General features: G+C 40.6%; 1 protein-coding gene across 5 annotated transcripts in view; it reads left to right on the forward strand.

The window, feature by feature from the left end:
• The window catches only part of Pcca (propionyl-CoA carboxylase subunit alpha), a 306,130-nt gene that overhangs the window by 101,845 nt on the left and 179,227 nt on the right, over positions 1-25,058 (forward strand). For all 5 annotated transcript variants that reach the window (XM_085698173.2, XM_085698172.2, XM_048422206.3 and 2 more), the window contains 4 exons: positions 7,861-7,939; positions 15,560-15,662; positions 20,644-20,738; positions 24,873-25,023. In XM_085698173.2, the coding sequence (XP_085554299.1) occupies positions 7,861-7,939; positions 15,560-15,662; positions 20,644-20,738; positions 24,873-25,023 (428 nt within the window). The remainder of the gene's footprint in view (positions 1-7,860; positions 7,940-15,559; positions 15,663-20,643; positions 20,739-24,872; positions 25,024-25,058) is intronic.

Below are 25,058 nucleotides of genomic sequence, written 5' to 3' on the forward strand. Positions count from 1 at the left end.
ATGATGAGACGATACCATTTATATTTAAAGTTGTCTTCTCTCTCTCTCTGTCTCTGTCTCTGTCTCTCTCTCTCTTTCTCTCTCTCTCTCGAGACAGGGTTTCTCTGTAGCTTTGGAGCCTGTCCTGGAGCTAGCTCATGTAGACCAGGCTGGCCTCGAATTCACAGAGATCCCCCTGCTTCTGCCTCACGAGTGCTGGGATTAAAGGTGTGTGCCACCACCATCTGGTTTGTATTTAAAGTTTTATTGAGAGGTGTTAACTAATTCCTATGATTTTGTTGGTTGAGTGGGTTATAGTTTGTTCTTACTTTCTCTTAGTGTTAAGGGCTTTGCTGGTTTCATGGATTGGGTAATGGATTCTTTACAACTCTCCTTTGTTTAACTGTTCCTCCCAAGAAGTTATTCTGTCTTGTGCTCATGTGGTTGGAGCTTTTTCTTCTTTCTTTTTGCGTAGTGTTTGAAGCATCTTCTGCAGCATTCACTTGGTTGCCTTCAACTGCTTCAGTGTATGCTTGTCTTGAAATGTTCTGCTTTGTTGTCAGGATTAAAAAATAGTGTGGCTAGATAATAGCAATCTTCGTTGGTGGTTATTTATTTCCAGAGCCTAATATTTGTTGTCCAATACATTTCTGGCATTGAGGGTTACTACTGAGAGAACTAAGGTTATTCTGTGTTCTTGCCAAAATTTGCCCCATTTAAAACTTGTAATATTGTTTTTTTGTTTTATATTTTGGAATTGTGTATAATATGTTGTAGAAAGGTTCTTTGATTGTGTTTATTTGGAGTACTAAGGTGGCTCTTACATTTGAATGTTGACAGGCTTTCGCTATATAGCTCACCCTGCTTTCTTCTGGACCCGTAGGCTTCTCTCTGGAGTGTGCTCCCCACTTGAGGCAGTGCCTCTCCCTCACAGACTGCCCCAAGGTGTGTCTTAGCCTGCTTCTAAATCTGTCAAGTTGGCAGTGAAGATCAAGTATTAGTCTTCAAAAATGTCACAAAGAACATCCCTTCCCCCACAGCAAAAATAAACTACCTGTTAAGAATGGGCAGATTAACTGTTTTTCATTAAATGAACATAAAACAATCTGCAAAATGTAGCATCTAACACTCAATTTCACTGAAATTTCTAACACAAGACTTTCACCAGGGGATTTCCTTCCTGTCTGGATCTTTTTTTGTTAAGGCTTTTGTTTTCTCCCCATTGTCCATTATCAGACTCCATTCTAGAGACCTCTTCTCCCTGCAGTATCTTTTCTTTTCTTTTCCCTTTGAACCTCTCTTTAGGAAACAAAGTCCTTTGTAGGTTTCCCAGCTGGTTTGAGAGATGGCCTTCCCACCTACCAGTCTTATTTCATTGGTGAGATTATTGCCAGTATTGCTAAATTTGGAATCGGACATTTCCCAAGAAATATTTGCTTTTGTCTTCTTTTTACTTTCCCTTCTCCATTAGTTTTTATAGCCTATGATAATTCAGCATAAGAAACTAAATTTAAAACTCTATGTAATTTAGAAATGAATTACAAATATCTTATTATTTAGGTATTTTATCAGATTTTAAGTTGTCTAGTTTTGCCCCACCTGCCATTTCTCCCATTTGCTGGGAGAGTCTGATTATTTATCTTGTCCTATGTAGGTAAACATCCTATTATCAGCTACCCAAGAAAGATGGTTCTTTGTGTAGTTAGCACCTGTACCTGAAGGGAAAACTTCAAAGCTCTAGACTTTTCCTTACCTCCTGATTCCAACACAGGGCAACTCAAACTCTAGAACAAACACATCTTTGTCTGAAGCCGCAGGGCGATTGGTAATGAAAAGTCCCCAGACTATCTTGATACAAAATATATGCAAATAATAAATATAAAGTTACAAACAACAGTGTTAAGCAAGAAACATATAACAAAAGTTCTGCTAAACATTCTATCTCAGGGAGTCTAAATAATGTAGATGGTAACTACAACTATCTAATCTTCAACTCCATCAAAGATCTGAGAAGGAAAATAATTTTACTCAAGCAGCCCAGAAGTACAAACGGGAAACTTCCGAAATGTGCAACGAATGGAAGAGACAACTGAATACCTGGGCAATCACCCAAAGTCTCATATGCAATGTTGAATCAACCAAATTTGGCTAAGGCCTGATGTAACTGACATGCCATTTTTCAAAGGCAAGAAACCTTTTAGGACTCTCTCAACCTGTCTTTGCAAGATAAGACAATCCTGCTTTTATCCATTTACGGATATTCTGTAATTCTGTCAGTGGTTGAGGTATGGGCTTTTTCTTTGCCCAAAGGCCAGTTCTGCCAGGAAGAAGACAAGCTCCAGGTGGAGTGTCTTTGGTGCTCAACGTTCTCTCGGGAGTAGAGCGGTGATGCCAGGAGCGATTGTGTCTCACTACTATAGAACTATGAGTTAGATTAAAGGCCATTTTCCACAGCTCTTCGAAGAGGTTGAAGATTATACTATCTATACTAAGTATGATCTCTATGCATCTAAATAACCTGATTAGCCTAAATATAAATATAATAAACATATATGACTATGGATTTCTATCTATCTAACTTGAAGACTAAGAGAATGAACAACTGTGCAATGAGTGAGGACAATGACCTCCAAATGTAAACAATGTACATAAATATCTTAATCAGAGGTAGGAATGTAAATATATGTATATATATTAATACAAATAGAGGTAGAAGCATACTCACATACAATATTCAATATATTAATGTGCAAAAATCAACACCGATACAATTTTCTAAAAACAATAACTCACAAATACCAATATATTATTATTCCAATCAAATTACATAAATATCTTAATCAGAGGTATGTAAATATATCTATATATATCAATACAAATAGAGGTAGAAACATACTCACATACAATATTCAATATATCAATGTACAAAAATCAACACCAATACTATTTTCTAAAAACAATAACTCACAAATACCAATATATTATTATCCCATCACCAATCAATCCCCCCCCTGAGTTTATAAAATACCTCCCCCATTCCCTCATCCCTATATCAATTATAACCAATCCCTAAATGATGTCCCTAAACCTGAGGGCAAATTCTACTGGGAGAGGGGATGTCGTCCTCTAAAATTGCTTCCAGCTGTCATGGGGGCAACGTTACTCTTAGGGGGTTCTGTGAAAATAATTGATGGTAAAATTCCCATATAAACATTTGGTGTGAGAGAGTTGTAAATAGTTTCTGAGTAGTTTGAGGAGGTCTGGCCAGAGTGTTGTCAAATATTGTGCATCATCTGGAACTGTTTTGTGTAGCTGGTACCAAAAAACAGGTCTAAAAAAATAGCGCTATGAACATTATGACGTCATAGTAACCAGGTGGAGTTGGTGTTGTGGGGCCCCATCTTCATCCTAGAAGCTTTAAAGATTACTGCAGGAAAATTTATTGTTTGTCATGGGAATGTTAAACATTATCTACGAAGACATATGGACATATATATATTTACATATATATATTAATAAAGATAGAAACAGATGTGGGGAAAGGCAAAGAAAATTTATCAATTATAGTTATTCTGTCCTGTATCTTGGCTCTTGACATGAGACAGAACCTCTGGGATATCTCTTATCAACAGGCTTGGAAATGAAGCTTTCTCTTTGTGACTGGTCACATCCAAATCCCAGCTGTCTGCCACTGGGGCTCCCACAGTGACCTTCCAATCCACAGTCCAGTGCTGCTGTAAAGCCCCTGGAGTGATGTTAGACCGCACTGCCAGCTGACTTCCTTCCCCATACAGAACTCTACAGCCGTCCTTCTATGAGGACTCCTTCATTGCCTTTGCCCAGGCTCAACTCTTAGCATTTAAATTCACTTACAATATCAATTTGTTTAGGGAAGTCCTAAAGGAAGAAAAAAGGAAAACAGGCTGCTCTGAGTAGCATGCTTCTCTGTTGTCATGTGTACCTGAGTGTGCATGGCTCACAAGTAGACATTATGTAGATTTCTGTTGTGAAGTTTCATTTATCCATAATTGTGCAGAGGGGAAATAAGGAATAGAGGCTGTGCTGCAGCTGGAGTGTTGGGGAGGTTCCTTGTGTACTTCCCAGATGCATCTAGTGGGAAGTCAGTAAAGGTGAGGAGAACAAGGAGGGGCACCTTGTGTGGGATCCCTAAACCAGGATGGTGGGTAGACTGAGGCTGGCCTGAGCTATGTAGGGAGTTCTAGGCCAGCATGGCGACATAGTCAGGTCCTGTCTCAGAAAGCAAGCAAGCAAACAAACCCAAAAGAGAGTTGTTGTTGTTGTTGTTGGTATGTGTGTGTGTGTGTGTGTCTGCCTGTCTATGTCTGTATCTGTGTGTGTCTGTGAAGCGTGTATGCCTATATATTTAAAAATGTAAAATTAGAAGTGACCTCTTAGTATCAGAAGGGAGATTGCCTCCTTTATTGCCTCAGAGACTTTGTATTTGTTGTGATGAGGAAGGTGGTTCTGTTTTAAACAAATGCCAACTGAAGGATATAAAATTAAACAAATGCATTACAAACAAAAGCCAAACCCAGGAAGGAGTTTTTTACTGGATTAGGAAATAAGAGATTGTTCATGGAAACTGCATGTCTTGACTAGGTAACAGAGAGTTGGCAATGGCCATCATTCTTGCTGGTAATTCCTAATTTTTTTAGTAATATTGACTTTCATTAAATCCATTTTTCTTCTTCTTTCTCTCCTCCTCCTCCTCTTCCTCCTCCTCCTCCTCATCCTCGTCCTCGTCCTCCTCCTCCTCCCCCTCCTCCTCCTCCCCCTCCTCCTCCTCCCCCTCCTCCTCCTCTTTTTCTTCTCCTCCTCCTCCTCCTTCTAACCACTTCTAGCTCTAGGCATTGCATGACTTAGCTAGAATGGCTGGACACACTGAGATGACAGGAGAGGAGCTAGGCTGTTTTATTTTTTTATCATCTGCATGGAATGGTTTCTTTCATGGGTTGATGTCACCTGACGTATAATGACTTATCTAGCACCACAAATTGAGTGCAAGACCTTTATATTATTTCAGAATGTAGCCCAGAGTTAATGTCACTAACTTCTGTTTTCCCTCTCCTGTTTATCATTTTCTTTCCAAAATTAATTAATTTTTATTCATGTGTGTGCTTGTGTGAATTTATGTGTGCCATATGTGTGCAAGAGACTTTGGAGACTGGAAGAGGGCATTGGATTCCCTGGAACTGGAGTTACGATATTTATGTAGCCTAATGTAGGTTCTGGACATGGAACCCAGGTCTTCTCAGAAGCCACATGTTCTCAGCAGTGGAGCTGGCTCTGCAGCTCCTCCCAGTCTTTTCATATTCAACTTTTTATATTTTTATCAGAGACTCTTGACTTTCCGGGTTGCAGGTATTTATTGATCTAACCAGAGAGATCTTTGGATAAGAATGACTTCTCCATCTTATTTTCAAACTCACAAATGACTGCATAGTTGAGGATCCATAGTTAATGGCTGAGAAGACCGCAGATTTCACAGTCTTCAGAGACGTGAAATGGAGGAGGGTTGGAAGGAGAACGCTCCCTCACCTCTTGGTTTCCTGTTGCAAGAATGATAAGTGTAGATGGAGCTGGTAAACTTGCTCTTTCGGGGGAGTGGTGATGGGTCATTTGTCTATGAAAAGACCTTAAGTTGTAGACGGGGTTTTGTAGGCATGCCAGTTTTGAGTTTTTACATCATACTTTTTCACTTCTCCAAAGCAGACTTAGATTTTTAAAAACTTTTTCTTCGTAGGTACTGATGGTGGCTGTAGCACTGAATGAGACAAGTGCTGGCCTTCCTGCTTTCCTACTGTGAGAGTGACCACCACGCGTGATCCCAGGCAGGGCCCAGCATGCAAACATGCAAACATGCAAAATCTTCACTGGCAACTGTGTCCCTACTGTAGTCTATACTTCCGCTAAATTGCTTCTGCCATTTCATGAAACTTCCCTTGTGCCCAAACCTATGTTCTGTGTCTGCAGCTCTTACTCCAGAGCCTTCAAAGGTTGCAGTGCTCGCTGTGTCACCTGGAGACCCTTCTGGAGCACTGTGCTCAACCCCTTCCCTGCCTTCCTCTGGAGCACTGTGCTCAACCCCCTTCCCGCCTTCCTCTGGAGCACTGTGCTCAACCCCTTCCCTGCCTTCCTCTGGAGCACTGTGCTCAACCCCTTCCCTGCCTTCCTCTGGACCACTGTGCTCAACCCCTTCCCTGCCTTCCTCTGGAGCACTGTGCTCAACCCCTTCCCTGCCTTCCTCTGGACCACTGTGCTCAACCCCTTCCCTGCCTTCCTCTGGAGCACTGTGCTCAACCCCCTTCCCCGCCTTCCTCTGAAGCACGGTCCTCAGTCCTCAGTCCCCTTCCCTGCCTTCCTCTGGAGCACTGTCCTCAGTCCTCAGTCCCCTTCCCCGCCTTCCTCTGAAGCATGGTCCTCAGTCCTCAGTCCCCTTCCCCGCCTTCCTCTGGAGCACAGTCCTCAGTCCTCAGTCCCCTTCCCTGCCTTCCTCTGGAGCACTGTCCCCAGTCCTCAGTCCCCAGTCCCCTTCCCTGCCTTCCTCTGGAGCACTGTCCTCAGTCCTCAGTCCTCAGTCCCCTTCCCTGCCTTCCTCTGGAGCACGGTCCTCAGTCCTCAGTCCCCTTCCCTGCCTTTCTCTGGTCCTTTGCTCTTTAGATTTCCAAGGATGAAATTAGCTGGGGCTTTCGCTTTTTCCGTCTTGGATTACAAGGCCCCCACACACTGCACTTGTGCTGTTCTCAAACTGCTGCCCCTTATGATCAGAGCAAAGATACTTTGACAGGTTTAACTATGAAATGCTGAAGAAGCGAGTGCCACTTTAACTAAACCAATGGTGTCACTTTGTGTGTTGGGGTCAAAGGTCTGTGACATTTGGTCCCCTTCTTCCTTTTTCCTGTAAGGGTCCTACAGCTAGAGTTGAATGCTGTAGCAGAATCACAGGCCAGGAAGGGTCCTGTTTGGCTCCCTAACTGCTTCTTTCCTGAGGAAAGACAGTAACAGATGGAACTACTTGTGTGGCTATTTCCACTGAGTTTCAGAGAAACTCAGAGAATTGCAGAGAACCTTTAAAGAAGGAGACTGACTTTCCTTTTTTGGTTTATTTTTATTTTGAGACAGGATCTGACTGCATATCCCTGCCTGTCCTGGAACTCACTCTGTAGACCAAGCTGGCCTTGAACTCACAGAGATCCACCTGCCTCTGCCTCCCTGCAGGGACTGACTTTTGCATGCATAGTGCAAAAGACTGTGGAATGATAACTTAGGGCTTTATTTCATGACAACCTGTTGAATGTATAGAAGTGCAGTAGTAGCATCTGTCTCCATTGTTAGCATGAACGCTGGCTCTTCTGCCTTCCCCCTCACACTATCCTGCCAATCATGCTGATAACTGCTGCGGGCGTTCTCTGTGACCTCCACGTGAAAATACCCATTGTATTTGTATATGAAAGAGAAATCAATTTGTTATGCATGCAGGTGGCAGAATCACAAATGTGTATGTGCACATGTGCACGTGTGCGTGTTGTGTAAACCGCTTTTATCATTGGCTAGTTCATATTCTATTTCTGATTTTGGAATTGTCTGCCAAGTAATTTGATTTTTTTGTTTTCGTTTGTTTGTTTAACTTTTATTTCATTAATTGGGAAGTATATTTATTGATATAACTACTATTCTTTTAAAATGCTCATTCATTTAGATAGTAAGGTCATTACATTGGTAGTGTTTCTGTAACTCTGAAGAAAGGAACTTTTAAATAAATTATTGTCGTCTGTGTTACTGAACATGTGGTCAGTTGTCATGTTCATACATCCACATGATCAAAGGCTGAGCATCTGTCTCCTTCTTCCCCGCTGTTAGGCTACCCTGTGATGATCAAGGCCTCAGCAGGTGGCGGTGGGAAAGGCATGCGCATCGCCTGGGATGACGAGGAGACCAGGTGAGAGGCTGCCTGAAGTACACTTTTGATGAAAATTGCAGTTACCAGAGTTTTATTAAACTGACAGGTAAACAGAAACCCAACGCATAATGGAGTAATTACAGTGACCATCTAATCTTTACTTCTTGGATGGGAGAGAAATTTATGCTGTGCAGAAATCTTTCTTCTGCATATTTTGAAGATAATTATCCTATTACAGAAAGGTTTTTTAAAAGAAAACTATATAGCTCAATAAAAGCAAATTTAAAAAACCATAAAGACCACAACGGCCTGTGGGTGACAGCACCAAATGAACTCAGTGAGCCAGAAATGAAATAGCATGAAGTTAGGAGTGGGCTGTGCTGAGGAGGCCTTAGGAGGAGATGGAAGGGAAAAAAAAAGGGGTAGATATTGTGTTCTATTTTATGTGTGTGAACTTCTCAAGAATAAAAATTATTTAATATTAATAAAAATTTTATTTTACATTGGTAAAGGGTTTTGTTTTTATGATTTTATTTTTAAAATTTAGAGTTCTTTTGTTTTCTTTCCAGAAATCACTAATATCTGTCCTTATAATTTACAGTGTGGTCTAAAAATTTGAACCAAGTTTATTTAATCCCAATGTATAATTATTTTCATAATTTTTAATGTGGAGGATACTGTTTTATTTCCGAGTTTAAAATTGCTATATGTCTTTTATATATAATGTATTCTGTTATAAATTTATAATACTTATTTTTTTTACTAACTTTAGAAGTAAAGAACAAACCGTGTTATATAATAAAGATTTGATTTTCCAAATGCACAGTTGGTTGAATCTTTTCATGCTTCTTCCCAGCAGCTGGGACATCTTCCATTGTAGCATTTTTCATCTAGGTTACTTGAGCTTGTTCTTTGGTAAGTCCTTTGCTAAAGAGTTCCTGGAGGGTTGTCCTGTCAGAGAACCCCAAGTCTCCAGTGGCTCAGCGATCACAGATGGGGCAGTAAGCTCTGGTGGAGAACTCCCTTTGTGTAAATACACAGTGTCCTCAGGCTGGCTAGGTTGCTGAGCTCACCCTAAACTTGGCCATTCGAGCGACTCCCTTTGGACCCTGACCACTAATTTCTTCACCAGGGCATTGTCTTTCTTGACCAATTTTTTTTTCTTGTCATTCTTACAGAGGTAAATAAATTTTTAAGAAAAGTAATGTATCAGTGACATGAACAGCAGTCAGAAAGAGACTGACTAATGCAGCAAATCTAAAACCAAAAGAGGCTAGAGAGCTGGCTCGGTCACTAATGTCCTTGTCATGCAATCATGAGGGTTTGAATTGAGAAAGTAGCTAACCTTGTGTTAGTTACTTTCTGTTGTTAGGGTAAAATGCCATGACCCAAGATTACTTATCAAAGAAAGTGTTTATTTTTGTGTATTGTTTCAGAGGGAGGATCCATTATGGTAAAATCCAAGGGAAATTTGTGAATATAGGTGAATAGAGCATGCACATGATTTTATTATCAGCCTGGAATTTAGCATTTCCTACAGTGTGACATAAAGTAAAAATGATATCTATGGAACTTCCTATCATTAAAAACCATGTGTATCTTTCTACTACATTATGATGTGATAGTTGTTAGGTTATGTGAGTGATAGATTCATTGGAGCCACTGTGACTTATTGTTTTAAAGATTATTTATTTTTTAATTTATGTGCATATGTGTGTGAGTTTGCGTGTACCACATGCCTACAGGAAACCTGTGGAGGCTAGAAAAGTCTATCACATCCCCTGGAAATGGAGTTACTAAGGATTATGTGTATTCAGAGACTGTTCATTCCTGGCTGCCAAGACCAGAAATAATCACTCAGAAACTATGTTAATTAAACCACTGCTTGGCCAATCACTTAAGTGTATTGCTAGTTAGCTCTTATATATCTTAAATTAATCCATTTCTATTAATCTGTTTATCGCCACGTAGCTGTGGCTTACCAGTAAAATTCTATTCAGCATCTGGTGTCTGTCTCCTGTGGCGGTTCCATAGCTTCTCTCTGATTCTGCCTTCTTTCTCCCAGCATTCAGTTTAGTTTTCCTGCCTAGCTATGTTCTGCACTGTCATAGGCCCAAGCAGCTTCTTTATTCATTAACCAATAAAAGCAACATATATATAGAAGGACCTCCCACACCAATTATGAGCTTCCTGACAGAAATTCTGGGAGCCAAACCCAGGTGTTCTATAAGAGTAGTAGGCACACTTCTAAGCTATCTCCAGCCCCAGGAACTTATTATTTATATTTAATAAGGAGCCATGTATGTTATATCTTAAACATTTCAAAGAATATTCTGATGTTTATCTTTCATCGTATGCAGTCCTATTTACTTGAAACTTTATTTGTATTATTTTGTTTGTTTCCAGCAACAGGGATCAAACCCAGTGAACTTCTCATAGGAGGATTGCTCACCACCTTTGAATCCCAATCCACTTGCTATATTTTTAAAAGAAAAAGTTTTACTCAGGATGATACTAGATTCTTAAGTTCAAATGATTCTTATGCTCTGACTTCCTGACCAGCTGAATTGCAGTGTGTGTCACTGTGTTCAGTAATGCCATACATTTTCTAGAGCTTGCATTTCCCCAAGTTCCTTGTGCTGTGTCATCTGGCTGAAGCACAATTGGGAAGGCTTGCTCTGACGTGAGGAGCTGAACCATGAATAATATATATAGTATTGTGGAGGATGAGACTAGAAGAATAATGGAGAGGAGAGACAGACCATGGTGGAGATTTCATGTGACAACAGGAGGGTCAGGATTTGGAGCTACATGGAGAATTAGAGGTCAGTGTGAGCTCCATGAGACTCTGTCTTGTAAAACCCAGAATGAATGGGTAGCAAGAATTGCATCAGAGTGGTCTTGGGTGGGGTAGAGCTACATCATGAGGTTTTAAGAGTTTGTTTGGAAGTTATAGCAGGGAACTTGCAGTAGTAACTCATTTATGAAGGACAGTCATTGGTGACAGTCATGCTTTTTGACCAAATGTATAGCTTTGAGAGGGTTGCATGTGGAGAGGTGAGAGAGAGAAGGGACATTTGCTTATGTCAGCTGGATCAGCTGGTGGTCAGTAGGGTGACAGACATCACAGCCAGGTTTTCTTTTCATCCTACATAGGCTCTTGTGGGCATTCTTTGTGATGTCAGAAAGGATGAGAAGGGTCACAGTAGAAAATCATGGAACTCCAACAAATCTTGACACTATGCTTTTGAATTACAAAAATATTCAAAGATATGAAAAACAATGTGATAACCTTCATGTATGTATCACCCAGGTTAGTCAGCAATCAAGACTTTGGGTGGACTGCGGAGACGGATGGTCTAGTAGCTAAGAGTGCTTGTTGTGCAAGCATGAAGAGTGAAATTCAAATCCCCACTGCTCATGTAAAAAGCCAAGTGTGGTTGTATAAACCTACCATCCTAATAATTATTAGGGTGGAGACCATAGGATTGCTTGGACCTGCTGGTCATCAGCCTAAATCCAGGTGCAGAGAGGGACCTTGTCACAAGGGAGTAATGCAGATGATAAAACAGAACAGGTGTCCTCCTCCAGGCACATGCAAACACTTGTGAACACACATCACACACACATACATGGAATACATTAATTTAGAGAAGATTTTCTCACATAGATTTTGATACAACTCACTCTGGCTGTGCTCTTCTTGGATTGTAAGTAGATGGGCAGAATCATGATGTGGAGCCAGGAAGCTAGTGAGGAGTTAGCTGCAATAACTGTGCTGGAAAACAGGTCTGGTAGCTTTCCCTCGTGTGATAGGGTGCAGGTGGTGAGAAATTGAAGCCAGGTGTGCACACTTGTGCCTATGTCCCCTGTATCTGGGACTCTGAGCAAAGAGTGTCTCTACAGATCTGAGGTTGGTTTTGGCTACATAAATGAATTTGAGGCCAGCATGAGCTAAAAAGTAACTAACTCTGTCTCAAACAAAACAAAACACAAAACAAGAGAGCTGCTAACTGATGGGATAAATAGTGGAGATGGTAGAAGATGTGTAGACACTGTTCTAGAGTTATTTTCTTACCTTTCAGGTTTGGTTTTAGTGTTTGCGTAAATTAAATGCACACCACACAAGTCTGCTTTAATGGAGAATTTTTGGGAAATGCTGAAAGGCAAGGGTCCCAGTGAGAGTCTAGAAGTTAGAACAGGTGTGGGCTTCTGTCTTCAGAAGAATGGGAACCACAGAGATGGCTCAATGGCTACGGACACTAGCTTCTGTTGCAGGGGACCTGGGTTTGGCTCCCAGCATACTCACAATTAGACCAGTTATCTCAAAGCCAAGTGGAAGTCTCCTCTGCCTTCCTGACTTAGTCTCAGAAATCTCACTCTCCTATACTGTGATCTGTTGATGATCAGGGGCCCATGCTTCTGAACTCCAGCACAGGGTGTGACCGTGACTGCTCTTTGTCTTTAGGAAGGGGCGAGGCAGGATACCACCGGAGACACACTGTGTCATCTCTGGACAGAAGGTCTGCTAAAGACTGTTTCATTACAGGAAGGGTGGGAAAGGATGCTGTTGACAGATGAGTTTGGTGAGAGAGGTGTGCTTTGGACCCTGAATTTTGTCTCATTGGTTTTTCCCCTTTTGTATTATACTTATATAGCCCCTTCACTGGAAGTCTAGTACCTTTTAAAAGACAGAGTCTCACTGTGTAGCCCTGGTTGGACTAGAACTCGCTATGGAGACCAGGCCGATACCAAACTCAGGATGGCTTGTCTCTGCCTCTAGGGTGCTGGAATTAAAGGTTTATACCACCACTTTAGGCAACTTAATTTTTTAAAAAGATAACTCTCAGGACTTTATATTTTCTATCAGGCATTTCTCCAGGTGACTCTGACTGAGTATCATAATCTTATTTTTTTTTCTTTGAGACAGGGTTTCTCTGTGGCTTTGGAGCCTGTCCTGGAACTAGCTCTTGTAGACCAGGCTGGTCTCGAACTCACAGAGATCCGCCTGCCTCTGCCTCCCGAGTGCTGGGATTAAAGGCGTGCGCCACTACCACCTGGCTAAGTATCATATTCTCTCATGGGGTGTCTTGGCAGTGGGTTTTGATGCCTGGTCTCTGAGTTTGAGTTTAGAGTTTAGTGTTCAGAAGTCACTGTATCTGTTCTTGTGGCATCCTCTGGTAGATCTGTTAATCCTTTCTAGTCAGGTCAGTGATATACAGACTAAAAATACGCTTCTGTGGTTAGTAAGAATAGATTACTTTCTACCTAGAAACACTGTCTTCCACACAGTGAGTGAACTCTTCCTGTAGTCTTCTGCAAGTGAGCAGACGTTTGACACTGGGTGTGATGATTGTTTTTGTTTAAAAAGCTGCTCCACATCCTCTGAAAACATAAAACCAAACACAAACACAAAAATCTAGAGGAATTCAGAGAATGGTCCAGTGACCCTAGACAGTCTCTATCATGGTGATGGTTTCAAACTTTGTGTTTTATTCTGATGGCTTTGATGTTTGACTTTTGATGTTCTTAGCTTGAAAGTAAAATGAAAGATTTTTGTCATTACAGTAGAGGCAAATTGTAAAGTGTTACGCTGTCTCTTTATGAATTATAATACCAATCACATCTAATAAAACTTTGGTTGTATGATACTGAAAACAACAATTCATTGTACTTCCAGTTTTGTTGAAGTTTGTAGTCTACCCACGTCTGAACATAATTTTCCTAAATCAAAGATACAAGGGAAGACTAAGAAAGCCTAAGACCTTTTCTCTGAGGTGGCAGAAATGGGAGATGTCCCTCAGGTCTGGAAATGTGTCTTCTAGTTCCCTTCTGTGCTATGCATTTCAAGTGCAAACATAAGCACATCAGATAATTATGTTTACCACTAGTAGTTGCGCTGTTTTTACACTAAAGAGTTAGATGAGACTGACTTTAATGTTTTATGTCCAATGCAAGTGTTTAATATGAAGACAGACTTGGTTAGAAGTAAAGGTAAGTTCATTTCATATCCCAAATATATGTGAATGGACAAAAATTTCCAGTTACCTTTATACAAGTTTGAGATTTTTTTCCTTTGAAATTGTTTACATTTACTTATTTACTTTTGTGTGTGTGTCTAAGAATGTGCTCGTGCTCAGGTGAGTATTGTTCTTTCGAGGTCTATAAAGAATTGTGTTGGGATTTTGATAGGTATTGCAATGAATCTGTAGATTGTTCTTGGTAAGACTGATGATATTTTTACTGTATTAATCTTACCTATCCAAGAGTGTGGGAGAGCTTTCCATTTTCTGATATCATCTTCAAAGCCTTAAAATTCTTGTCATACAAGTCTTTCACTTATTTGGTTAGAGTTACTCCCAAGATATTTTATATTATTTAGTAAGGCTATTGTAAAGGGTGTTGTTTCTCTAATTTCTCACTGATTTCTCAGCCCACTTATCATTTGTATATAGAAGGGATACTGATTTTTTTTCTTTTGAGTTGATATTGTATCCTTCCACATTACTGAAGGTGTTTATCAGTTATAGGAATTCTCAATAGAATTTTTGGTGGTGTTATGTGTACTATTATATCACCTGCAAATAGCAAAAGTTTGACTTCTTCTTTTCCATTTTGTATCCCCTCGATCTTTTGTTGTCTTATTGCTCTAGATAGAACTTCAAGTACTATGTTGAATAGATATGGAGAAAGTGGACAGCCTTGCCTTGTTCCTGATTTTAGTGGAATCCTTTGAGTTTAATCCTTCCCATTTAATTTGATGTTGGCTATAGGCTTGCTGTGTTTAGGTATGTTCCTTTTATCTCTGCTCCCTCCAAGACCCTTATCGTGAAGGGGTGTTGGATTTTGTCAAAGGCTTTTTCAGCATCTAATGAGATGATCATGTGGCTTTTTTCCTTTCAGTTTATTTATATGGTGGATTATGTTGATGGGTTTTTGTATGTTGAATCATCCCTGCATCTCTTGGATGAAGCCTACTTGATCATGGTGGATTTTTTTTATGTATTCTTGGATTTGGTTTGCTCATATTTTATTGAGTATTTTTGCATCAATGTTCATGAGGGAGATTGGTCTATAATTCTCTTTCTTTACTGCATCTTTGTGTCGTTCGGATATCAGGGTAACTCTAGTCACATAAAAAGAGTTTGGCAATGCTCCTTCTGTTTCTATTGTGTGGAACAATTTGAGGAGTATCATTATACACTCTTATGTGTATGAATACTTTGCCTGCATGCATATTTATGCCCCACATTCATGCAGTGCCTGTGGATAGCAAGAGGGTATCAGATTCCTTAGAACTGGAGTTATCAGCTGCCTTGTCAGTAGTGAGAATGGACCATGGGTCCTTGTGAAGAGTAACTGGTGCCCTTAATTACTGAGCGGTCTGTCTCTCTAACATTGCTAGTGTATTTAATGGTTTGTGAAAGAAGAACTGTATTCTTGTTTCCATGGAAAATTGGTGATGATGACCAGGTCATTAAATAAGGGGCCCAAGGTCACAGAACTGTAAGTGGAAGTTGCTGCCCAGGCTAGTTTAGGTCTTTGTATGTCCAGTGAGTCTGTTACCAGTTTGTTCTGAGTTAAGATGAAGCAAACACTGCTTTCTGTAGGGAAGACTATCTTTGATTTGCTATTCTAATTGTTCTGTTTGTTCCACAGGGATGGTTTCAGGTTTTCATCCCAAGAAGCTGCTTCTAGTTTTGGCGATGATAGACTACTGATAGAAAAATTTATTGATAACCCTCGTCATATAGAAATCCAGGTTGGTACTGTTCAAGATACCTTCTAATGATTAAGACTATGTCTGTGCTAGGATGCTGGAATGGTTTTGGTCTGGATTGAAATGATATAGAAACCCACCCCCAAAACACAGCTGTCTAAAGCAAGTGAACAAGGCTAAATACATTCTACTGTGGAATCATCCAGTCTTTTCCAAGACTGGATCATTGGAGGCATTTTTTTAAAGGAGTAATAATATATGCTATTAATATATTTGTAGACAGTTCTTGCCCGGTTTTGCAGTCATTCAGTCTCAAGTAGACACACAGAGGCTTATATTAATTATAGACTGTTAGGCCTATTGCTTAGGCTTATTACTAACTAACTCTTACAATTTAAATTTACCCATATCTTGTCTATGTTTAGCCATGTGGCTTGATAAGTATGGCAGTCTCATCTTACTTCCTCTGTGTCTGGCTGGTGATTGACTCTCTGCCTTTCCTCTTCCCAGAATTCTCTTAGCCTGGTTGCCCCACCTATACTTCCTGCCTGGCTACTGACCAGTCAGTGTTTTATTAAACCAATACAAGTGACAAATTCTTCCAGGGTACAAGAGCATTATCTCACAGCATACATTGTCTTTGTTAGGGTTTCTGTTGCTGTGAAGAGATACTATGACCACAGCAATTCTTTTAAGGAAAATATTTAATTGGGGTGGCTTGCTTACAGTTCAGAGGTTCAGTCCATTATCATTGCAGTAGGGAATATGGTAGGTTTCAGACAGAAATGGTGCTTGAGAAATAGCTGAGAGTCCCCCATCTTGCAGGCAACAGGAAGAAATCTGAGACACGGAGCAATATTTTTGAGCATGTATGAAACCTCAAAGACTACGTCCATAATGACACATATCCTCCAACAAGACTACACCTACTCTACAAGTCACATCTCCTAATAGTGCCACTTCCTTTGGGGGGCATTTTCTTTCTTGGCCACATACATAGAATTATAATAATATGTATTTGTGTATAGAAGCAACAATAATATATAAAAAAATCTTCCTTTTCTTTTCATCCCTTCTCTATGGTTTTCCTGTTCATGTTACTATCTTTAAGCAACAGAGTTCTTAACTTGGCTGAAGTCCTTCTTACACTGACAGGACTTTTATATGTAGCCCAGGCTAGCTTAAATATGCGGTTCTCTTGCTAAACCCTCAGAGCATTGGGATTTGTTGTTTCAGGAACAGTGTGTTGGTCTGTGACTGTGCTCGAATGAATGCTGTTTGGCATGAAGGCGAGAGTAGATGCTTTTCCATTTCACTGTCTGATTTTCTCTAATAAATGGTACTATGTGTTGTGACAACCATTTGTTGTAAATTAAGTGAGATTGGTTCATTGTCTTAATTATATTTGTTTTATAAGATATCTGGGAGCTGGGGAGATAGCTTAGTTGGTTACATATTTTGTATGCAAGCATGAGCTCGGTTCCCAGACTCCACATAAAGACCAGGCCTGGTGGTGCCTGTCTGTAACCCAGGTGCTGGAGAAGCAGGAACCTTCTTCTGCTTGAGATGTTGAGCTGTGGGCTCAGTCAGAGACCCTCAAAATGAGATCAGAAAGAAAGTGATCAGAGAATACACCTGATTCCAACCTCTGTCCTTTACACGTTTGTGTGCTTGTGCATACATACACATGTAAGCATGTAATAGGTGCGTGTGCACACACACACACACGCACACATACACACAGAGAAAGAGAGAATGGTATGGAATATGATACTGTTAATGTTCTAAATTATTTTTTCCCCTCCCAAACAGCTTAGGTTTTTTTTAAGTTCCTTAAATCTCCATGTAAATTTGCAAATTTTAGACTTTACCCATTAACCTAATTCCTCCCTAACCCACAACTATTGAGATTGGGATTTGGGTTGTATTAATTCTAGATTGACTTTTCTAGTCAGTCTATGAACCTAGAGTAGCTCATAGTTTACATGTCTTCTTCAGTCCCTTCGAGCAATATTTTGTATTTCTAAGTCTGAAGGTTTTATGCCTCTTTGACTAATCTTTTCTCAGAGACATTTGGCCCTTTGATGTTTTGATATGTTAATCATCTTATAAGTTTGATTTGTCATTTATTTGTTGCTCATGTAATACACACAGGCGATTTTTGTGTGCATTGGTCTTAAACCAGCTCTCTTTCCTAAATTCTTTTAAAATTCTGTGTCTTTAGATCTTGTGCTGACTGAGAACCCATCTCAGAATGCAGAAGTGGAGAACACCGCTCTGTGCTAGGAGCCCACTTACTCCACTTGCTCTTTAGATGCCCGTGTTTCCCAAGAGATTGTGCCCGGCTCCTCGAGGGCAGGGATGTCTTAGTTCTTAGCTGTTCAAACAGCCAGGCCTTTGTCTTTCATTAATATTCCATTAGTATTCAACATTTTTAAAAATTGTTACACATCTGCATTAGCCTTTCAATTTAATTACGTTTGACCTACCCATTTGGATTATGTTTTTAAACATAGGTTAGTTTCTCACCTAGTAGCTTAAATGGGTAACCCAGATGTTTCCCCATCTATCTGTCTTATGTTTTTAAAAACTATCATTTTCCAGTTCTCATGAATGTATTTGTATTACATAGTTCATGGATATAGGGTTGTTTTAATAACTCTGTCTCCAGGGGGACCAAGCAGTGTTTGTCCACCCTGCCTCATAAAGGCCCATTGACAAACCAGAGTTCCTCTGGGGAACTAATGAGTTTATTAGACTTACTTATAGAGCATGAGTGGGCGGGAGTGTGGTTGGCCCTCAAGCAGCCACACTGGAAGGTCTGCATCTAGCATGGACCATGGCTTCCCTGTGGCTATGCAGTTGGGGCTCCTTCTTTTCTTTCTGTCCCATCTTGTACACTCTAGGCACTCACAAGACCCAAAGCCACTAGTAATTAGGGCAGAATTATACACTACCGTCTAGGAAGGATGGCCGGAGCATCAGGTGAAGGCTCAGTGACTTCTCTAGCCCTTGCTTTTAGAAGGGCTCTCAGTGGTGAACAAGCACCGCTGTGGCAGCTCTTTCTAGTGGGTATAGCTGGTCTTAGGAAGACGGCAGCAGTGTGGCCTAGAGGAGAGCGCTGTGTGACAAGCTGAGTTCACAGAAATCAAGCCTGTTTTTACATCTCCTGTCTCCTGCACTTAGAAGATGTCACCCATCTCTTGAATGTCTGCCCACAGTGTGGGAAGAATATCCATGCATGTCAGTCACCCGTTAATTTTTAAATGAGCTGTCCTATCCTGTGTCCTTTCTCAGGTGTGCACTGCAGTGTAAATAGTCTGTTTTATATTCTCACGGCAATGATTCTTAACTAGAGAACCTGTAGCCTTTCCCAGGCTGGGTCCAGGGATCTCAAGGGCATATATTATCATGCAGCCCCTTGAGGAACTAGTGGTGTGGCTATATCCCATTCAGCACATTATAGTCCAAGTTTAAAATAGCTCGCCAAGGTAAGGATTGTCTTTCCCATGTACATGTGTTTTTTCATGTTTTCCAGTATATCATTTCATGTTTTTTAAAATGCTTGATAAATTCCCCAAGCTTTTGATTTTGACTTTATATGTATGAATGTCTTGCCAGCACATATGTCTGTGTGCACCACTTGCGTGCCAGATTCCTTACACTTTTTAGAGCAAACAAGAAGACTATATAGAACTAGAGAAAACAAACACTTGATTCTGTATTTGAGTCTTTTTTTTTTTTTAACAGTTCCAAGTGCTTTTTGAGATTCTTGGTTATTCTGGTTTTATTTCTTGGAGACTAAATGTACTTTTACTTCCTTGCCAACTGGGTTTAAATAAAGAGGCTGAGAGTTATTTTCAGGAGCTAAAATATTTTTAGATGTACCTCATGTAGCTACCTTGGAGTCTTAGAAGTAAAATGCTAGTCTATTGGCATCTGATGCCTCTAAAATTTTCCTTTATTCCTTGAAATGATTTTTGAGCTTAGAAAGGCTTTATTCCCTAAAAATATTTCAGCCATGTAGCTGCTGTGTATTGTATAGCTAACTCTGCCTGTTGTAAGTACGATTTTTTTTCACCAGCTACGTAAAGCATTAGATTAGATTCTGTTGACTTTCTGTAATGCATGGATAAACAGAACAGCAGAAAACGTTGCACCGAGGCTGGATAGCTGCTCAGTGCTAAAATTAGTGACTCAGAGCTTCTAAAACAAGTCTGTGAACCTAAAATGCATGTTCAGAAATATCCGAACACCTCTGAATGACTCATCTTCAGCTGGGTGTCGTGTTTCCCCAGGGACCCCTTTATTTCTTCGTATCACAGATGGAGCGCATCACGGTGTGCTACAGACTCACCCCAGCTACTTTCGTTTCTGGTTCCCTCTAACAAAATAAGCCGTGCTAAAGTTATCTACATACAAATAACAGCATATTGGCGATAGAGTCATAAGCTATCAGTTCCCGACTAACAGAAATTTGATAAGAAGCACATGGACAGGCTTGTGAAATGACTATTGGTGACCAGAAGGTGTGGCCCCAGGCAGCACTGACATTTCTTTGCCTTCACAGTGGCTCCTGACCTTTTAGCCGTTATTAAGTGATACTCAGATGCCCATCTGTGTGTTCGAAAGGCAGCATGAGCATCTTTCTCCTCAGATATTTTTTGCTAATTATATTTTATTGTATTCTAGAATTAAAAATATATTTTCTTAGCCGGGCGGTGGTGGCGCACGCCTTTAATCCCAGCACTCGGGAGGCAGAGGCAGGCGAATCCCTGTGAGTTCGAGGCCAGCCTGGTCTACAAGAGCTAGTTCCAGGACAGGCACCAAAAACTACAGTGAAACCCTGTCTCGAAAAATCAAAAAAAAAAATATATTTTCTTCTGTTAATATCAGCCTAATGTGTGTTTTGAAAGCTATATGTATTATCTGAGGTCTGGATATTAAACATCAAGAGAAGTTACATGGGGAAGCATTAAGTGGTACACACTCACTGAGGTTTCTCAAGTGTTACCGCTCTCAGGTTCTAGGTGACAAACATGGCAATGCTCTGTGGCTCAATGAAAGGGAATGCTCGATCCAGAGAAGAAACCAGAAGGTGGTCGAGGAAGCTCCAAGGTAAGAGTCACCTCAGAGGGCACCCATGAAACTATCTGCTTTTAAACATTTTCTAGCTAAAAGTCTTTTTATTTGCTAAAATTCCCCTAATATAAACTTTACTGATGTCTATTTCTATGTTAATGATTCAGAATGTTATTGATCCTCTCAGTACTCAGTGCTTAAAAATGAGAAAACCCTTGAAAAGGGAGTAGGTTTTTCTTAGAAGAGAAAACTGGATAGGCAGCATCTGTGGCTTGTTTAGGCTTTTGGGTTGTGCAGAGCCTGCAACTGTTCTTGGGATGCCCAGAATAGATGCGTTCCTCACGTTAAATCAATGTTAATAAAGTTGGTCCTGTGTTTTCCCTCTGTGGAAGCACTTTTGGACATAGTCCTCGAGGATTCCTTGATTCTTCAGTGCTTCTCTGGTGGCTGTCAACAGCTACAGCAGGTTTTGTGAGGCGGTTTCCTGAGCGTTGTCTTTCAGCTGATATTAGGTTGGTATTTGTGTATCCTGGTATTCCCATTGTTCTAAAACTCCCCGGGTAGCATTGAAGATGGCAGCAATACTTGGGAGTCAGAGGCAGGTGGATCTCTGAATATGAGGTCAACCTGGTTTACATATATTCCTGAATCTCTGAATTTAAGGTTAGCCTGGTTTACATAGAAAGTTCTAGGCCATCCAGAGCTACAATAGCAAGACCCTTGTCTCAAAAAAAAAAAAAAAAAACAACCCAGAAGATAAACAAAAGTATTCCCAATTGAAACCAGGCATGGTGAAGCATGTTTACAACCTTAGCATCTCAGAGGTGGAGGCAGGAAGGTCACCATGAATTCAAGGCCAGCATGTGCAACATAGTGAGTACTTGGACTGCCATAGGGTACGTTGCAAGACCTTGTCCAGAAAATTAAAATCAGGCACCCCCCACAACTGAAAAGCAATACCCAGTTGAATATGCAGTTGTTTTGAATTGTCAACCACTAAAATATATATCCAATTGCAACTTTAATCTTCAAAACCAACATACTTTAATGTAATATGTGTGTAGTTTCTCAAGAGTATATGTGACTATGAGTAAAATTTAAATCACAGGGCAAAATTAATTCCTATTTTAGATATATTAGTTAAAAATATGAGGTAGGATAGTGGTCTTAAAACATGGTACATAATCCTTTTACATTACTGTCATTTAGTGCTGGGAGTGTCTACATCATGATCCCTGAGTTTGTGTCCTGTGGCTGTATTACCAATAGAATACATAGAAATTGCGCTGCTACTAGGCAAAGTTCATGATGCAGGAAAGGATAATACCAGAAAGGGCAAAACTGAGTAACTTTATCAGTGGTTGTTTTCCAGATTTCTCTATACCTGTGTTTATTAGGATACTGCAGAACTATATTTATAAGAAAGACCTTAACACCTGAAGCCATTGAATAATCCCAGCATCACCTACAGAGAAAGATAGAAAGTATATTTGTGGTGTGGGAGAATTGTCAATCATATTTTAATAAATCCCTGATTGGCCAGGCAGGCAGTATAGGTGGGAAAGCCAGACAGGAAGTAGGGGTGGAGCAAAGAGACTGGGAGTATTCTGGGAAGCAGGAAGCTCCCTCCCCATTCCTGTCCAGATCACCGAAGAAACAACATGTGAGCTGCCACGCTGAGAAAGGTACTGAGCCATGTGGCTAACTTAGATAACAATAATGGATTAATATAAGTTACAAGGACTAATAAGAAGCCTGACCTAATGGGCCAATCAGTTTATAATCTTATGGAGTCCTGTGTGTGATTTTCTTTGGGGTTTGCCGACTTGTTGGGGTGTCGGGAGGGACAGAAACCCCAACAAACCAGCCCCTCATATTACACATTTGCTATTTTCTTATAAGGTAGGCTGTGTCCCTAGGGCAATCCAAATGACTATTGGGGGCTTTAATTTAACTATCAGTGTATATGGAATTGAAATATACATAGTAGTGTTAAAGACACCACAGGATTGCGTGCAGGTCAGCCTTCAACTTAAGGAATTGTTGGACTAGAAGTCCAATCTTCAGGGAAGAGTTGCTCCAAACACCACTCACATAACCCTCAATTGATGCAAAAGCAAGAAGATTTTTATTCTGTCCTGACAGGGCCCTTCAGGTTCGGGATATGAAGGACATCCGATAGCTGTTACAGCCCATCTTTTAAAGCAAAAAGCCACAGACACGAGGGGGGAATCTGTAGGTTGTTTTCCAACTTACTGGATTGGCTTATTTAAAAGGTCACTAGCAGTGATTGGTCCATTCCAGGGCAGGAGAATAGCTGCGTGGTCAGGTGAAATAAGGGGAGCATCTGTGGCCTTCCTGACTTTGTTCTAGTGACTAAATCAAACATCAGGAACTGAGTCAACATCTGTGGGTTGTCTTTGCCTCAATTCCCAGAATGGAGTTATATTTGAAGATTATTCACAAGGACACAGGAGGATGATCAGTCCAGCATGTGTGTATGTGTGTGGGGGGCGACTGTCCCGTTTCCAAGAGAGAGTGAGTGTAAGGTTTTAGAAAAATGTCTTAAGGTTGAGGGGGCTTACAAATGCATTTAGAGTCTTTCAGAATGAGACAGGAAGGTGCCCAAGTCTTTAACTGAAAATGAGGGGTGGGGTGACAGATTAAAAGCATCTTTAAAAAAATCAGTCACATGTGGTCTATACCTTATTTGTATCTTGATTCAAAGAAAGCTAGTTTTTATAATGATATTTATGAGGTAGCTGGAAATTTTGAATACTGAATGACTACTAATTAAACACTGACAGGCTGTTAAGGAGTTCTGTGTTACCAAAAATTAATTGCAAACTAAACAAATGGGAGTTGTTTTTTTTTTTATGATGATGAAACAGTCCCTCGCTTCAAATTTACTTAAATGAACAACCTCAAATTCCCCAGACAAACAAAACCTAATGAATCTGATAGGAAGGTGGGTGTGTAGCATAGGCCGAGCACAAGTGACTTCCGTAAGTGGGTACACAGCAAAGGAAGGTGCGTACAGGCCAGCATCCCATCCCATCGTCAGTACTGTACAGTACGTCCTGCAGACCTTATGGAAGGATTGCACCAACCTGCAAATAGAAATATAGTTAATGTTGATTTCTCAGAGCCTTTCTTGTGTCGAACCAGATTCTTTATACACACACACGCACACACACACACACACACACACACACACACACACATTTCCCTTTGTTTAAACAAGGTTTGTTGAAAATATTTTGCTTGAACTGCCTGTGAGAGAGTGACGGACATTAGAGGTTTGTTCAATGCAGTTATGTTTACAAAGGCATTGTGGACACAGAGTTAGCAAATACTAAGCTGTTTTCCCAAGAGGAAATATGGTTTGGGCTCCTTCAAGCCAAGCCATGGCGTTTTCACATGACAGGTCAGTATGACTTATGTACCTGATCAGTATACCTTGTTTTCTGTATGTTCCAGTTGAAGAACACCCTATTTAATGGGAATGTGAGACTGCAACACTTTCTTTCTAGGCTTACCAAACTTGCAGGCTTTCTCCATGAGACATTTCACAGCCCTTATGCTCTTAGGAGCCCAGCTAGCAAGTAAGTGTGAAGGTCAAGGGTCTCTCAAGCAGTGAATCTCTCCCCTCCTCTTTCTCTCTCTCTCCTTGGAGATGGCAGCAGTTAGATAGAAACCCTAGAACAGGAAGACAGACCTTCATTTCTTCATCCTCAACTTTTGACAGCTTTCTTCCTCCGCTCCTTCATGTGTACATAAAGGTGCTACATATACATATGTACTTTTAAGGGTATATAAATTATGGCAAGTAGGCAAGTTTGCACATATAGAATGTACGAAGAATGAGGATTGTACATGCCAATCTCCATGAAGTTATTTCCATGTACTTTTAGCTTGAAGCAACTCCTAGTATATATGTTCAATTTACTAGGTGAAGGTTAGTCATGTATTTTAGAAATGAGGTTGTAGGATAATGTGAAAAGATGAAATGTTCCTTGAAACTTGATGTTGGGTTGGTGAAGGATGTCACACATGACAGCATGTGCCGTGAAACACCTAAACTGGTACAGAAGGATCTATGTAGCAGCTTTGTGTAAGCCCATAAAAGATCACCAGAGGCTTTGCAGCTGAGTGTTTGTGTATTTGTAGCATTTTTCTGGACCAGGAGACTCGCCGAGCGATGGGAGAGCAAGCTGTGGCTTTGGCTAAGGCTGTGCAGTACTCCTCCGCTGGAACTGTGGAGTTCCTCGTGGACTCCCAGAAGAACTTTTACTTCTTGGAAATGAACACGAGACTCCAGGTAACAGCACCTGTTTTTCCTCTCCCTGCTCTGTA

The sequence above is a fragment of the Myodes glareolus genome, chromosome 12, assembly GCF_982192425.1.
Source record: "Myodes glareolus chromosome 12, mMyoGla1.1, whole genome shotgun sequence".
Lineage (NCBI taxonomy): Eukaryota > Metazoa > Chordata > Mammalia > Rodentia > Cricetidae > Myodes > Myodes glareolus.